The sequence below is a fragment of the Cherax quadricarinatus genome, chromosome 51 (assembly GCF_038502225.1).
Source record: "Cherax quadricarinatus isolate ZL_2023a chromosome 51, ASM3850222v1, whole genome shotgun sequence".
Taxonomy (NCBI): domain Eukaryota; kingdom Metazoa; phylum Arthropoda; class Malacostraca; order Decapoda; family Parastacidae; genus Cherax; species Cherax quadricarinatus.
The window spans coordinates 26,402,221-26,417,462 of NC_091342.1; the positions used below are offsets into that span (position 1 = coordinate 26,402,221).

The window sequence follows — 15,242 nt, forward strand, 5'->3', positions numbered from 1 at the left end:
TACGTCGGGTAACAAGCAAAACACATATACAGTTAAGAACATAAGAAAGAAACATTGCAGCAGGCCTACTGGCCCATGCGTGGCAGGTCAAAGTCCCCCACCGCCCCAAGCCAATGCAGCAACCTAGTCAGGTCAGGTCACATTCACTTTAGGAAGGAGCACGGCATCTGACCTAGTAGCACAAGCTAGTCAGATACCGTGCTCTCTTAGGTTCTCTTGTATTTCTTTGTTGATTTATTATTTTTGCTGATAATACTTTACCATGGCGCAGTGCACTGCTTGGTGAGTCACGCAAAATCTATTAGTTCTGGCTATTAACTGGGTAATGCAAAAACACTTAGAGCAAAAGAAGCCTTCCTTCCATTTATTACATTCTTTTTAAGAGAGCATAGGATATGCAGCAGCGGATTCCTCGAGGAGGAATGCTTTATAAATATTGAGAACTTTCCTATAAATTTCAATAAAGTCTGCAGACGGAAAGTTGACCATGTACACGAGAGCATAAAAGGAAACACCGCATCACACAGGTGATTAATATTACCCGCATTTTCTCACAATTATCATATTACCTCACAATCACTTAGGAAAAATAATGCAAATGTCTTGACATCCAAAACGATTCGTGATCTCGTTAAACAAATCAATCGTAATTATACTGATATAAATGTTGTTACCTGCACGATCCTGCGTGTAGGATGTTATGAGAAATAAACAGCACGGGAAGACTACACAAGAAATACAGAATACAGGTATACACACACTATCTAGATGGTGTAAAATTCCGACACGGTGGAACGAGACATAAATGCAGTTTGCACAATAAAATAGCCACTTCGGTGGCAAAATCTAAATTTTTTTTAATGTCGATTAGCCAACCCAGTGGGTTTCATCAAGTCACAAACAGATAAAGCTTGTAAGGATGAGCCTAAAAATAGGGAGCCTAGTGAAGTGAAGTGATTCCTCACCTCACTACGTTCCCTAGTATATATAGGCTAATCCCTCTCCCCCAGGCTTATCTCTGTGACTCGAAAAAGCCCACTGGGTTGGCGAAACGTCGTCAATTAATGATCCATCCATCGTACCAGACATGCACACATCATGGCATGGAATAATTGTAAACTCGTTAGTAAAGAATAATCAAACAAGTAGAAAGCTGGAAGCAGCAGTTCTAAAAAAAAAAAAAAAGGTCTTTTAACCCATATCATAGATCAACATTTGTAGACCTATGCCTACACATACACATGGTTATTACTGATGTTATTACAGGTATTTTTACTGAGGTTATCAATGTAGCTATTAATGGTATTATTACTGGGGTTATTCTGATGTTATTTCTGTAGTTATTAGAGTTTATTACTGATGTTATTACACCAGCACGCATACCATTACCCATCCTCATACATGACCTCAGAGTATGGCCTAGTGACCTGCCTTTACCATGCCACTACTACACATCACATGTGAAGCATATCTGGGAGGTAGATAAGTCTCATAAATGACCTGAAATAGTCATCTATGAGGATAATTATCTACCGAAGGCTTTACTGTGTCTTTGTAATATCCACTTTCTCGGCATGTTGCCTCCCGTTCAGTGAATGTGTGGGTAGTCTCATGGCCACAACGGGTGACCACAAGGTCACAACGGGTGACCACATGGTGACAGTGGGTGACCACATGAACGCAACGGTTGACATGGTACTGGCTATCCCACTGGCTAGACAGCAAATATGTGGATGAGCCAGACCACCTCCATCATCCACGGAATATGAATTATCAATTATTGCAGTGAATTTTTAGGTTTCTCAACTCTAGATACTCTGAGTCTCTTATGTTGACTCACGAATCCACCCCCCCCCCTCCACACCGGCGGGAGATTCGTCTGTGAATACTTGGATTTGTGGTCACAGTGGTGCCCTAGCTAACCTTCCAATGGTGTATAAATATACCTAGTTGGATGACTCTCATTGTAGCCAGCTGGTCCAGCGGCTAATGCGTCGGTCTGGAGTTTTGCGCCTCAATACTACGGGTTCAAGCCCAGCCCGTGGTATAATAAGTCTCTAGTGTTTTTAGGCTCGTGAGAACCAGCAGTGTTGTTCTTACTGCTCTTATTTTTTCTTGATATTGTGGTCAGAGAAATGGCAGATGCAGTCCAGTGTATACAAGTGTAAGGCTCTAGTTTTAGGAAAAGGAAATAACTATAGCACCTAGAAGATAAATGTAGATCGTAGTCAAACTGAATGATATAAAAGAGCTATGAGTTCTGTCTAGCAGAAGTTTAGGGGTAAAACAACAGGGCAGAAATGTTCACAATAAAGCTAATAAAATTCTTGGTTTATTTCGAGAAGTATAAATAATAGACGTCCTATGGTATATTTTAGCAAGACCAATTTTAGATTATGGTGCTCAGTTCTGGTCTTCAGGATGCGCTTAAAAATATACTGAGAACGATAACGAAGCTGTTTCCTTGTATAAGAAACTTTTTTTTAACTGGCAGTAGTCTCCCGCCGAAGTAAGGTAACCCGACAAAGAATATGAGAATGGAGAATCACCAACCTCTCCTTCAGAGTGCAGTCACTGTACTATCCACCCACAGAACTCGAGTCGGCTAACCAGTTTCCATGAATCCCTTCGTAAATACTACCTTTCTCACACTTCAGCAGTACGTCAATGGTAAAAAGCCACTTGCCTCCACTCCTAACACCTTAACACAACCTATTAGATGCCCCCGCCCCTAGCACTCAAAAACCTCCTTTATTTCTCTCCAGCCTTTCCTAGGACAATTCCTACTTCTCCTTCCCTTCAGCCAAGATTTATATGCCCACCTTTTCAACCTATTTTTCTTCTGTCCTTTCATGCCATCCCAGCAGCCCCAGCTCTGCTGTCTGAATAATACTTTTGGCAACTCCACATCTCTTGTTCTACAAACCTTGATTTCTCTGCATCAAATTCACAACTCACATTGCATTGGTATACATTATTTGAAATAAAAACACTGGTAGTAGTGATTTTTTTCTGTGGAGTGTTTCGCTCAAGGCTGAAACCAGGAGAATGCCAGTGAACTCCAGGAGGATTTGGACAAATTAATGTCTTGGTCTGAAAAGTGTCAGACTAAATTCAATGTGTACAAGTGTAAAGTCCTAGTGCTTGGTAATGAAAATAATGCTCGAAGTTATAAACTAGGCGAAGCAGAGCTTGATCATACAGAATGTGAAAAAGACATGGGAGTCATGGTAAGCAGAAATCTAAAGCCAAGACAACAGTGCCTAAGTGTGCGCATTGAGGCTAACAGATTACTTGGATTTATTTCAAGAAGTACAAGTAACAGAAGTCCAAAAGTTATTTTACAGCTCTATACATAACTAGTGAGACCTCATTTGGATTATGCCGCTCAGTTTTGGTCTCCTTACTACCAGTTGGATATAGATTCATTGGAGAACATACAGAGAAGAATGACTAAAAGGATTTACTGTATAAGGAACCTCCTGTATGAAGATAGACCTTTGAATCTTTACTCTCTGGAGAGACGAAGAATGAGGGGAGATATCGAAGTGTATAAATGGATGATGGGCATAAACGAATGTGATATTAATAAAGTAGTGAGGATGTCGAACCAGGTAAGAACCAGAAATAACGGGTTTAAGTTGGATAAATTTAGATTTAGAAAGAAAGTAGGTAAGTACTGGTTTTCGAACAGAGTTGTGGATGCGTGGAACAATCTTCCGAGTAGGGTGATAGAGGGTAGGACCCTGGATGGCTTTAAAAAGAGATTGGACAAATACATGAGTGGGAGGGGCTGGGTTTGATTAGTATCGTGGGTACGGGAGTAAATTCTTCGGTAGCTTTGGGTACTGGTGATTTTGATAATGGCCTGCTTTGTATGGGCCAGTAGGTCTTCTGCAGTGTTCCTCCATTCTTATGTTATCAAGTACACAATCAAATCCACCATTATATAAGGCCAACGAGCATGAGAACTGGTTGCCCCGGTGGCCTGGTGGCTAAAGCTCTCGCTTCACACACGGAGGACCCGGGTTCGATTCCCGACGGGGTGGAAACATTTCGACGTGTTTTCTTACACCTATTGTCATGTTCACCTAGCAGCAAATAGGAACCTGGGTGTTAGTCGACTGGTGTGGGTCGCATCCTGGGAGAAAAGATTGAGGACCCCAATGGAAATAAGACAGACAGCCCTCGATAACGCACTGACTTTCTTGGGTTATCCTGGGTGGCTAACCCTCCGGGGTTAAAAATCAGAAGACAATCTAATAATACACATTATAATCACCTTATCTCCACCCTCTGTTCCCACCAATACTTGGCCTCATTAGACATGATATCGCAATTTGAGTTCGTGTGTGACCTGCTCTCGTAATGACCTTATGTGTGACCGTGTTTTTCCTCGAACTTGACCTCTTGAGGCTCCACAACAATTAATTATTTTCTCGCTTTGTTCAAAACTCTTTAAATGCTCGCGTTATATCTCCAAAAAAATGTCTCGTTTTGCATTGAACTTGCGTTCTTTGGAAAGTCGTAGAATTAGGGTAGATATGCTTGAAGTATACAAATGGAAAACAACAAATAGGATGTAAATAGCGTGTTGAAAAATATCGTATTTTCCGGCACATAAGGCGCATGCAGAAATTACAACGGTAAACCTGTAATCATGTTCAAGGGTTAATTACTCTCTCATTTTACGCTAAACCGTAACCCACAGCCTACCCTTGACCTTGATCTTGAATCTGTAAGATGCAGAGTGATTTTTTTCCAACACTTTTTGTGGGGAAAAAAAAGGCGCGCCTTATATGCCGGAAAATGCGGTATTTAACCATCTGTGAAATCGCAGTATTGGATTCAAGTTTGAGAGATTTTCATTTAAAAATAATATTGGAGAGTACTGGTTTGGCAATAAAGTTGTAGATGAGTGGAACAAACTCTCAAGTAGTGTTAATGAGGCAAGAGCTTCGGTTAGCTTTAAACAGAGGTTACAAGGGAACATGAGTGGGTGGGGGCAGATGTGAACTGGACCAGCCTTCGTTCTTACGTTATTGTTATTTTTATGTGCAAATAACAATACGTAGGAGACGGTAACTTATGACGACGTTTCGGTCCCACATGGTCCACTAGTTAATGGTCCAAGCCGGACCATTAACTAGTCATATGTTTGTTCCCTACGTGCGGGTTGTGCATTGTTCCAGCCATGGTATATCAATTTATTCGTTATTAATATTTTTTCTTGCTTTACGTCTGAACATTTTTACCAAAAATTCTTTGGTTATTTTTCTAATTGTTATTCTTAACGTTTTCATTTTTCTCAATTATTTCTATCTTAGTCATTTCTTATCTAAGTTACTCTATTTTTAACTTTGTTGTTTCTTGTCTTTCAGGTACTTGCTGCAGTCTTCCCTCTCCCATTTTTCACAGAAAATGATGATCCGATAACGGTGGTCATTACAGGTGAGTACTTTAACATCCTTCTAATAACACCTCTGTACACCAGCATTCTTAGACGAAGAAAAGAAAATCATGTGCGGGACTTTCATTGCGACCACGTTCCGCTCTTGAGTTTAATGAAGTCAATGCAAACGATATAATAAAATTCCTATATACGTCTAGAAGACTGATTGTAAGAAGCTGCGCTTCTTGTCGAGGTGAGGTCAGGCAGGTTAACTGGGGTGTGATGGAAGGCCTACCGTGAAGGAGGGAGCAGAGACCTACCAGTTTGTGCATGTATAGTAGCTAGAGGAGGTTAGGTAAGATTTGTCAGGAAACAGGACAAGTGTTTCCTAACTGGGGTCCTAGTCATGTGATAACCCGCCTCTGGAGCTATTGGTCATCTGACCGAGGCCTTCTGCTGGCTTACCGGTCCACCCCTTTAAAAATTATAGTTACGGTAACCATTTTACTAGAGCAGCATGTACATTAGCTAGTGCAACATGTACACTGGCTAGTGCAACATGTACATCAGATAATGCAACATGTTAATAAATTAGACACATGTGCAACTCTTGGGTATCTTTATTGAGGAAACGTTTCGCCACACAGTGGCTTCATCAGTCCATACGTGTCTAATTTATCAACATGTCTGTTCTCTGAACCATTCATCTACAAATGCAACATGTACACCAGCTGGTACATGTATACCAGGTAGTACAACTTATACACCTGTTAGTTGTTTTGGAAGGTCGACTGATTGAGGTTATAATTCTGTTTCTGTATTATGATGAGTGTTGTGTAAAGCTTAACCCGTGATTCCCCGGTTTTGCTCCATGTTAACTTGTGTGCAGATTAAAGCAGCCTCCAGACACCACCCTTAATTTTATTCGATGCTTTGTAGACATAACAGGCGTCTTTCCACATTAGGAGTGCATGTTTGGCCCTGTCAGCTACAAATATCTTAGTTGGTAGTGAGTGTACTACATTCATACATAAATTCTTATGTCCTTGGATCTTAGTTCTAGAACTACGGGATTTGTTGACAACAATAGTCACAATTTACCGATTTTGTAGGTTGTATTGACTATTTTTTTCTCTTCTGCTACATTTTCTACTCTACAGACCCACAATTCCGAGTCTGTTCTATTATTGTAGCAGAGTATAATAGGATATAATGAAGATGAAGGTTACAAGCTTAAGATCTACAAGTCTTATGATAATTTGTTCATGTTTCTTTCGATAAGTAATGCTTTTCATCGTCAAGAATTAAGAATATATGCTGTTAATGTAGAGAGTTTTAGCAATATAATGTCGTGCCTAATAAGTAAAACTTGCGATTTTGGTTTAAATAGCAACGCTCCTCTTGCCGAATAAGGCAAGCGAAAATTTGTGTATGCAATAATTTCCCAAAAAATCATTCTGAACCCAACGAAAAAAATATATTTCATTGTGTTTGTCTATTAAAATATTGTAAACTTACCATAAAAATATTTAGTTGGATTAGGCTAAACTAAATTTCGATTGTTATAATAAGATTAGGTAAGTTTTCTTAATTTATTTTAGTACAAATTTTTTTACATTAACATAAACGAAAAAAAAAATATATCTTTAAACGTATAAGAGAAAGTTTTAGAGAGGACTTAATTTTAATCGAGTTCTTGTTAGGTTAGGTTAGGTAAGGTTCGTCAGGAAACAGGACAAATGTTTCCTGACGCGGGTCTTAGTCAGATGATGACCCGCCTTTGGAGCTTTTGGTCATCTGACCGAGGCCTTCCGCTGGCTTACCGGTCCACCCCTTTAAAAATTATGGTCATTTATAACCAGTCTCGAGTTCTTGTTAATTGGCCAGTTTTATCTATGCGGCACGACATATATATTTATTTATCTATTTATATTTATATTGTGTGTCCGTGACCATGACCGTGTTATCCCCAGACATTGACACTAATTGAATAAATTAATAATAAACGATTGCTGTGCATTTTGATATTTTTAAGCGAAATTGCTATGAAATTACCGACTCCTGTTTGCTTTAATTTAGTGTATTTATTTGTTTTACTTGGACTGAGTGAACAGATGTTACGACACCAGAAAAGTTACGACCACTCAACTTCGTATATTTTTCCTTTTATTTTGGGTTGTCTGATACGACCGAGTCTGACCACACTGCCTTATCTGAGTTAATGTTTATACATGAGTAGTCACTTAATTTTTTCTCTCTCTCTCTCTCTCTCTCTCTCTCTCTCTCTCTCTCTCTCTCTCTCTCTCTCTCTCTCTCTCTCTCTCTCTCTCTCTCTCTCTCTCTCTCTCTCTGTCTTTTCTCTGTCATTTTTCTCTTTTTTTTTCTCTTTTTTTTCTCTCTCTGTCTATTCTCTCTCTCTTTCTCTTTTCTCTATCTTTCTCTTTTCTCTATCTTTTCTCTCACTATCTCCCCTTCTCTCTCCGCAGGCTAAATAGTTATAATAATTTTTTTAGTAATAAGTGCTTTAATACTATAACTTTGTTAATGCTGCTTTAATGATATAAGATTTTAATTATAGGAAATATAACGATGAATTATAGACGTCATTGGAACAAAACCAGATGAAACAAAGGCTTTATTGATGATAATATTTACATTTAAAATAAGAGTGATGTAAAGATGTTAAGATCTTGTAATGATAATCATCCTCAAAGTTTTTATAAGAATGATTCAGTTTTTGTAATGATAAAAGAATTTAAAAAAAGAATTTTCTGATTTGAATACTAATAATGCCAATGGCGATATTTATCCCAACTGGTCATAATGAGCGCCGGGAGTTCTCACAAGTGCAACTAAGGTGACATTTATTGTGGCAATGTTTCGCTCTCCAGGAGCTTTATCAAGCCATTACAAACAATACATGGACACAGAGGGTATATAAAGGCTCAGAGTGAGGTGTAATACTAGTGAGGTACCATTTCGATGTTCACTAGTGGTAGTAGTAGTAGTGGTAGTGACAAAAGTAATACAATATGGTAGAGCAATTAATTCGTACATGAGTAAAAGGATATAAAAGCTATTACTTGGGTAACATAAAAATAGATTGGACAAATATAAACTGGAATGAGGCAGCTTGTTTCAGTGTTCACTCTCTGTGCTTTGTGTAGTATAACAGGAGAGACTATGTGATGGCAGGGTTTACTGTTTTCAGGAGGATTCTTGCTAAGACTTCGGAGATGGTGAAGCTGCCGTTGTTTTGTTTAATTGTATTCGAAACAGCGATCAGTGCTGATTCGAGGCACTTGCGTCTGCGGAAATTAGTTTCTTTGATCACTAATTGGGCGTCTCTGAATTTCATGAGATGATTGGAGGAATTTCGGTGTTGTACACAGGCGTTGTTCAGGTTATCGTTCCTACATGCGTAAATGTGTTCATTGAGGCGGGTGTCGAGGTTTCTGGCTGTTTCACCTACGTAAATCTTGTCACAGCCTCCACAGGGTATAGTGTAAACTCCTGCATTGACTGGTTCGTGGTGCTTGGATTTTGTCCTGGTTATATCCTTTATTGAAGTGCTAGAAGCGATGGCGACTCTGGTGTTAGCTTGTGAAAGTGCTTTTGAGACGTTCAGTGCAACCTGACTGTTGGGAAGAATTATAACTTTGCTGGGAGTGGTGTTGATGCGTGGAGAATTTATGATCTGAAGAGCTCTTTTCTTGCAGTCTTTGATGAAAAAAGAAGGAAAATGTAACTCTGTGAATGTTTGGTGAATGTATGTACACTCCTCGTCAAGAAACTCAGGACTACAAATTCGGTATGCTCTTAGGAAAAACCCGATGATGATGCCTCTTTTGGTCTTGGTATCTTGACTGGAATAGAAGTGTGTGAGATCATTTTTATTGGTGGGTTTCCGATAAACTTGAAATCTTAGGTTGTTGTCTACTTTGTGAATGAGGACGTCGAGGAAAGGTAGCTTGTCATTGGACTCTTCTTCTAGTGTAAACTGGATCGCCGGTTCAACTGCGTTGAGCCTTGCCTGAAGATCCCGTACATCAAAACGTTTTGGAGTTATTACGAGGACATCGTCCACGTAACGTAACCAAGTGACGCTTGAAGGGATGATGTTGGCGAAGTGTTCGGACTCTAGGTGTTCCATGTATAAGTTGGCTAGGACGGCACTGATGGGGGACCCCATTCCCATGCCGTAGGTTTGTTTGTAGAGCTTGTTATTGAAAGAAAAACAGTTGAAATTAACACAGAGTTCAATTAAGTCAACAAAATCTCCGGGAGGTAGAGGAAGATTAAGGTCCTGATTGACTTTACGTCGTAGAACCTCGATGGCTTTTTTGGTAGGTACTTTTGTGAAGAGGGAAGTCACATCCAAACTGCTTAGTTTCTTGTTACGGATGGAGAGGTTACGGATGCGGTTGAGAAGGTCACCTGAGTGTTTAAGATGAGCGGGGCTGATGGTCCCCAGAAGGCAGGAAAGATGTTTGGCAAGAACTCCGGCTAGTTTGTGTGGAGCACTGCCTATTCCTGACGTCCTAGCCAACTTATACATGGAACACCTAGAGTCCGAACACTTCGCCAACATCATCCCTTCAAGCGTCACTTGGTTACGTTACGTGGACGATGTCCTCGTAATAACTCCAAAACGTTTTGATGTACGGGATCTTCAGGCAAGGCTCAACGCAGTTGAACCGGCGATCCAGTTTACACTAGAAGAAGAGTCCAATGACAAGCTACCTTTCCTCGACGTCCTCATTCACAAAGTAGACAACAACCTAAGATTTCAAGTTTATCGGAAACCCACCAATAAAAATGATCTCACACACTTCTATTCCAGTCAAGATACCAAGACCAAAAGAGGCATCATCATCGGGTTTTTCCTAAGAGCATACAGAATTTGTAGTCCTGAGTTTCTTGACGAGGAGTGTACATACATTCACCAAACATTCACAGAGTTACATTTTCCTTCTTTTTTCATCAAAGACTGCAAGAAAAGAGCTCTTCAGATCATAAATTCTCCACGCATCAACACCACTCCCAGCAAAGTTATAATTCTTCCCAACAGTCAGGTTGCACTGAACGTCTCAAAAGCACTTTCACAAGCTAACACCAGAGTCGCCATCGCTTCTAGCACTTCAATAAAGGATATAACCAGGACAAAATCCAAGCACCACGAACCAGTCAATGCAGGAGTTTACACTATACCCTGTGGAGGCTGTGACAAGATTTACGTAGGTGAAACAGCCAGAAACCTCGACACCCGCCTCAATGAACACATTTACGCATGTAGGAACGATAACCTGAACAACGCCTGTGTACAACACCGAAATTCCTCCAATCATCTCATGAAATTCAGAGACGCCCAATTAGTGATCAAAGAAACTAATTTCCGCAGACGCAAGTGCCTCGAATCAGCACTGATCGCTGTTTCGAATACAATTAAACAAAACAACGGCAGCTTCACCATCTCCGAAGTCTTAGCAAGAATCCTCCTGAAAACAGTAAACCCTGCCATCACATAGTCTCTCCTGTTATACTACACAAAGCACAGAGAGTGAACACTGAAACAAGCTGCCTCATTCCAGTTTATATTTGTCCAACCTATTTTTATGTTACCCAAGTAATAGCTTTTATATCCTTTTACTCATGTACGAATTAATTGCTCTACCATATTGTATTACTTTTGTCACTACCACTACTACTACTACTACTACTACCACTAGTGAACATCGAAATGGTACCTCACTAGTATTCACCTCACTCTGAGCCTTTATATACCCTCTGTGTCCATGTATTGTTTGTAATGGCTTGATAAAGCTCCTGGAGAGCGAAACGTTGCCACAATAAATGTCACATTAGTTGCACTTGTGTCCTTTTACTTTACATATTGTCGGTAATTCTACCAACTTTATTACAACAGCAATAAATATATTGCAAGTGAGGATAATATTAATATGACTGTATCCATTAGTTTACATTATGGTAGTTTCGGTATAAAGGTGGTTGTGAAGGTGATAGTGGTGATGGTAGTGGTGGTGGTTGTGATGCTGATAATGGTGGTGGTGGTACAGAAATTTAATTAGTCTGAACAGAAGAGAAACTGCTGGTATTGTGACACTCTCAGTGGAGTCCTGAGACTGTTACCTGTATACCCCTTAAGCAAGCCTCTGTATAGCGTTTGGTCATATGACTGAGGCCTTCCGCTGGCTTACCGCTCCACCTCGTAAAAAGAACGTAAGATGTAATATTCAAGTTTCCTGGAATAACTTGGAAAAACAAAGTTGGTTTGTTCGTCGGGAGAGAGGAAAGTAAGATTAAAGTTAACTGTGTACATACACTGATGGATATACACTTCCTTGTATATAAATGAAGCAATCTTTATAACTAAAACTTTTTGAATAAAATATATTTTTATTTTACTACTATTAAAACTACTACAATTACTGCTGCTACTACCACTGCTACATCTGCTGCTGCTGCTACAGTTGCTGCTGCTGCTACAGTTGCTGCTACTGCTGCAGTTACTGCTGCTAAAATTTCTACTGCTACCACTGCTACAATTGCTGCTGCTGCTACTACTGCTACAATTACTGCTGCTATTACTACTACTATTACAATTACTGCTGCTCCTGCTACTACTGCTACAATTACTGCTGCTGCTACTACTACTACTACTGCTACCACTACTGCACCTGTAACTCTTTCCACTCTACTAAATAAAATAGAATTGAAACCCAAAGGTGATACCGGAGATTTAAAAGAAAACAAGATTAAATTGACTCTGGCGAGAAGAAAATGAGTCGAGTAAATAGACATCTGGATGAAAACGAAAATGGGAGGAGTGAGGGAGAAAAAGGTGCCACAACAGTAGGAAATCTTGGTGAAGAGAAAGTCATGTTCTGGAAAAAAGATTTCTCGATTTCGCTGTCTTTACTTCCCGGGAGAAGTCAGGGAGGCAGGGACCTATTTTTATGGTACCTTGAGAGGAGAGAGGATCGCTGTCTCCCATCCTGCCAGGAATCTTATGGCGAGAAGTTTTTGTGGCAGTCTCGGGATTTTCCACGGGAATATTGCGTTGAAGTCTTTCTTTGACCTATGTGACATGTGTGTCGTCCCTCTGCCTCTTCCCCAAGATAGAGACCACAAAACGGGGTGCATACCTCGATACAAGACTATATGATTCTGTGAAGAATCGGCGATCCTATATGCGTTCACACACATACACAAAACAAGTGTTGCAGAGGCAAATATGAAAAATGTTCAATCGAGCGGTAGATAACAGGAATTAAATCAAAGAATATATAGTGTGCTAAGAGTAGTGGACATTTGACAATCTGATTGCACACTGTTATAGCAGAAGGAAGGTAAGAGACGAGAAACATTGCTCTGATTGTATCACTCAATCTCTTCATATTTCAGATCTTCAGTGTTAAACATTTTGCTCAACATCGATTATTTAATTTTGCTCTGTTTTTCTTCAGGTAAGGTCACATTGGTCCTATTTATCTTCAGGTTAGGTCACATAAATCTGTAATTAGAAAAGCACGCCGTGATAGGTCTGGCACCGAGGTGGCCGAAGAAAAATAGGAAACAGGGATTTGTTGACGTACATCAATTTTGGTGCCAAAATAAACTGTATATTTTTATATATTTATATATTTTAAATAAAAAAATACACACACACACACACACACACACACACACACACACACACACACACACACACACTGAAAGAGAGGGTACAGAGACGCAAGGAGGAACGAGAAGCAATGAAAATGAGCAGGACCCAGACACAGGAGGAAGGGCAAACACACCCCACAGAATCTCCCACCAAAAGACTCCACCCGCGACATTCCCAACGCAACTGAGCAACCTATACTACAACCCACTCACTGTTCCCTCTGCCACCAATCCCCATATCACAAACCTCACCCCAACAGCTGTCCCTTATGGGCATTCTGACCCCACCCCCATCAACACAAACCCCACCTACACCACAGCCCCATATAGGCCCCCACCAAGGCTCTCGCTCCCCCAACCCCAATATTCTGGCATGACCACAATGATAGAAAAGAAGCTAAAGGTTTGGTACACAAACGCGGATGGAATAATGAATAAATATGAGGAGTGGAATGAAAGAATCAGTGAAAAATCCCCAGACATCATAGCAGTCACAGAAACAAAACTCGCTGAGACAATAACAGACACAATCTTCCCAACAGGATATCAGATCCTGAGGAAAGATAGAAGGAGTAGAGGGGGAGGAGGGGTTGCACTGCTCATAAAACACCGATGGGGATTTGAGGAAATGGAAGGCATGGACATGATTGGAGAAAGAGACTACATTGTAGGTACAATTCAGTCCGGAGAACATAAAGTAGTCATTGGAGTGATGTATAACCCACCACAGAACTGCAGGAGGCCAAGAGAAGAGTACGAAGAAAACAACAGGGTGATGGTGGACACACTGGCTGAGGTGGCAAGAAGAGCTCACTCGAGCAGAGCAAAGTTACTGGTAATGGGCGATTTCAACCACAGGGAGATCGACTGGGAAAACCTGGAGCCACATGGGGGTCCCGAAACATGGAGAGCCAAGATGATGGATGTGGTACTTGAAAACCTCATGCATCAACATGTCAGGGACACAACCAGAGAGAGAGGGGAGGATGAGCCAGCAAGACTGGATCTTGTGTTCACCCTGAGCAGTTCAGACATTGAGGACATCACTTATGAGAGGCCCCTTGGAGCTAGCGATCATGTGGTTCTGAGTTTTGACTATATAGTAGAGTTACAAGTGGAGAAGGTAACAGGAACTGAAGGGGACAGGCCAAACTATAAAAGGGGGGACTACACAGGTATGAGAAACTTCCTGCAGGAGGTTCAGTGGGACAGAGAAATGGTAGGAAAATCAGTAAACGAGATGATGGAATATGTGGCAACAAAGTGCAAGGAGGCAGAGGAAAGTTTTGTTCCCAAGGGAAACGGAAATAATAGGAAGACCAAAACGAGTCCTTGGTTTACCCGAAGGTGTAGGGAGGCAAAAACTAAGTGCAACAGAGAATGGAAAAGGTACAGGAGGCATAGGACCCAGGAAAACAAGGAGATTAGTAGAAGAGCCAGAAACGAGTATGCACAGATAAAGAGGGAGGCCCAGCGACAGTATGAAAACGACATAGCATCGAAAGTCAAATCTGACCCGAAACTGCTGTATAGCCACATTAGGAGGAAGACAACAGTCAAGGACCAGGTGATAAGGCTGAGGAAAGAAGGTGGAGAACTCACAAGAAACGATCAAGAGGTATGTGAGGAGCTAAACAAGAGATTTAAGGAAGTATTTACAGTAGAGACAGGAAGGATTCTGGGGGGACAGACCAGACGGGGACACCAGCAAGGAATACACCAACAAGTGTTGGACGACATACATACAGATGAGGAGGAGGTGAAGAAACTGCTAAGGGACATCGATACCTCAAAGGCAATGGGACCAGACAACATCTCCCCGTGGGTCCTTAGAGAGGGAGCAGATATATTGTGCGTGCCACTTACCACAATCTTCAACACATCCCTGGAAACTGGGCAACTACCTGAGGTATGGAAGACGGCAAATGTAGTTCCCATTTTTAAAAAAGGAGACAGAAAAGAGGCACTAAACTATAGACCTGTGTCATTGACGTGTATAGTATGCAAAATTATGGAGAAGATTATCAGGAGGAGAGTGGTGGAGCACCTGGAACGGAACAGGAGTATAAATGCCAACCAGCACGGATTCACGGAAGGCAAATCCTGTGTCACAAACCTTCTGGAGTTTTATGATAAAATAACAGAAGTAAGACAAGAGAGAGAG

General features: G+C 40.8%; 1 protein-coding gene across 1 annotated transcript in view; it reads left to right on the forward strand.

Annotated features, from left to right (window-relative positions):
- Positions 1 to 262: 262 nt before the first annotated feature.
- Positions 263 to 15,242, forward strand: part of LOC128694596 (metabotropic glutamate receptor-like protein P) — a 903,975-nt gene continuing 888,995 nt past the window's right edge. The window contains exons 1-3 of the mRNA XM_070095631.1: positions 263 to 282; positions 4,841 to 4,961; positions 5,382 to 5,451. Coding sequence (XP_069951732.1) covers positions 263 to 282; positions 4,841 to 4,961; positions 5,382 to 5,451 — 211 coding nt within the window. The remainder of the gene's footprint in view (positions 283 to 4,840; positions 4,962 to 5,381; positions 5,452 to 15,242) is intronic.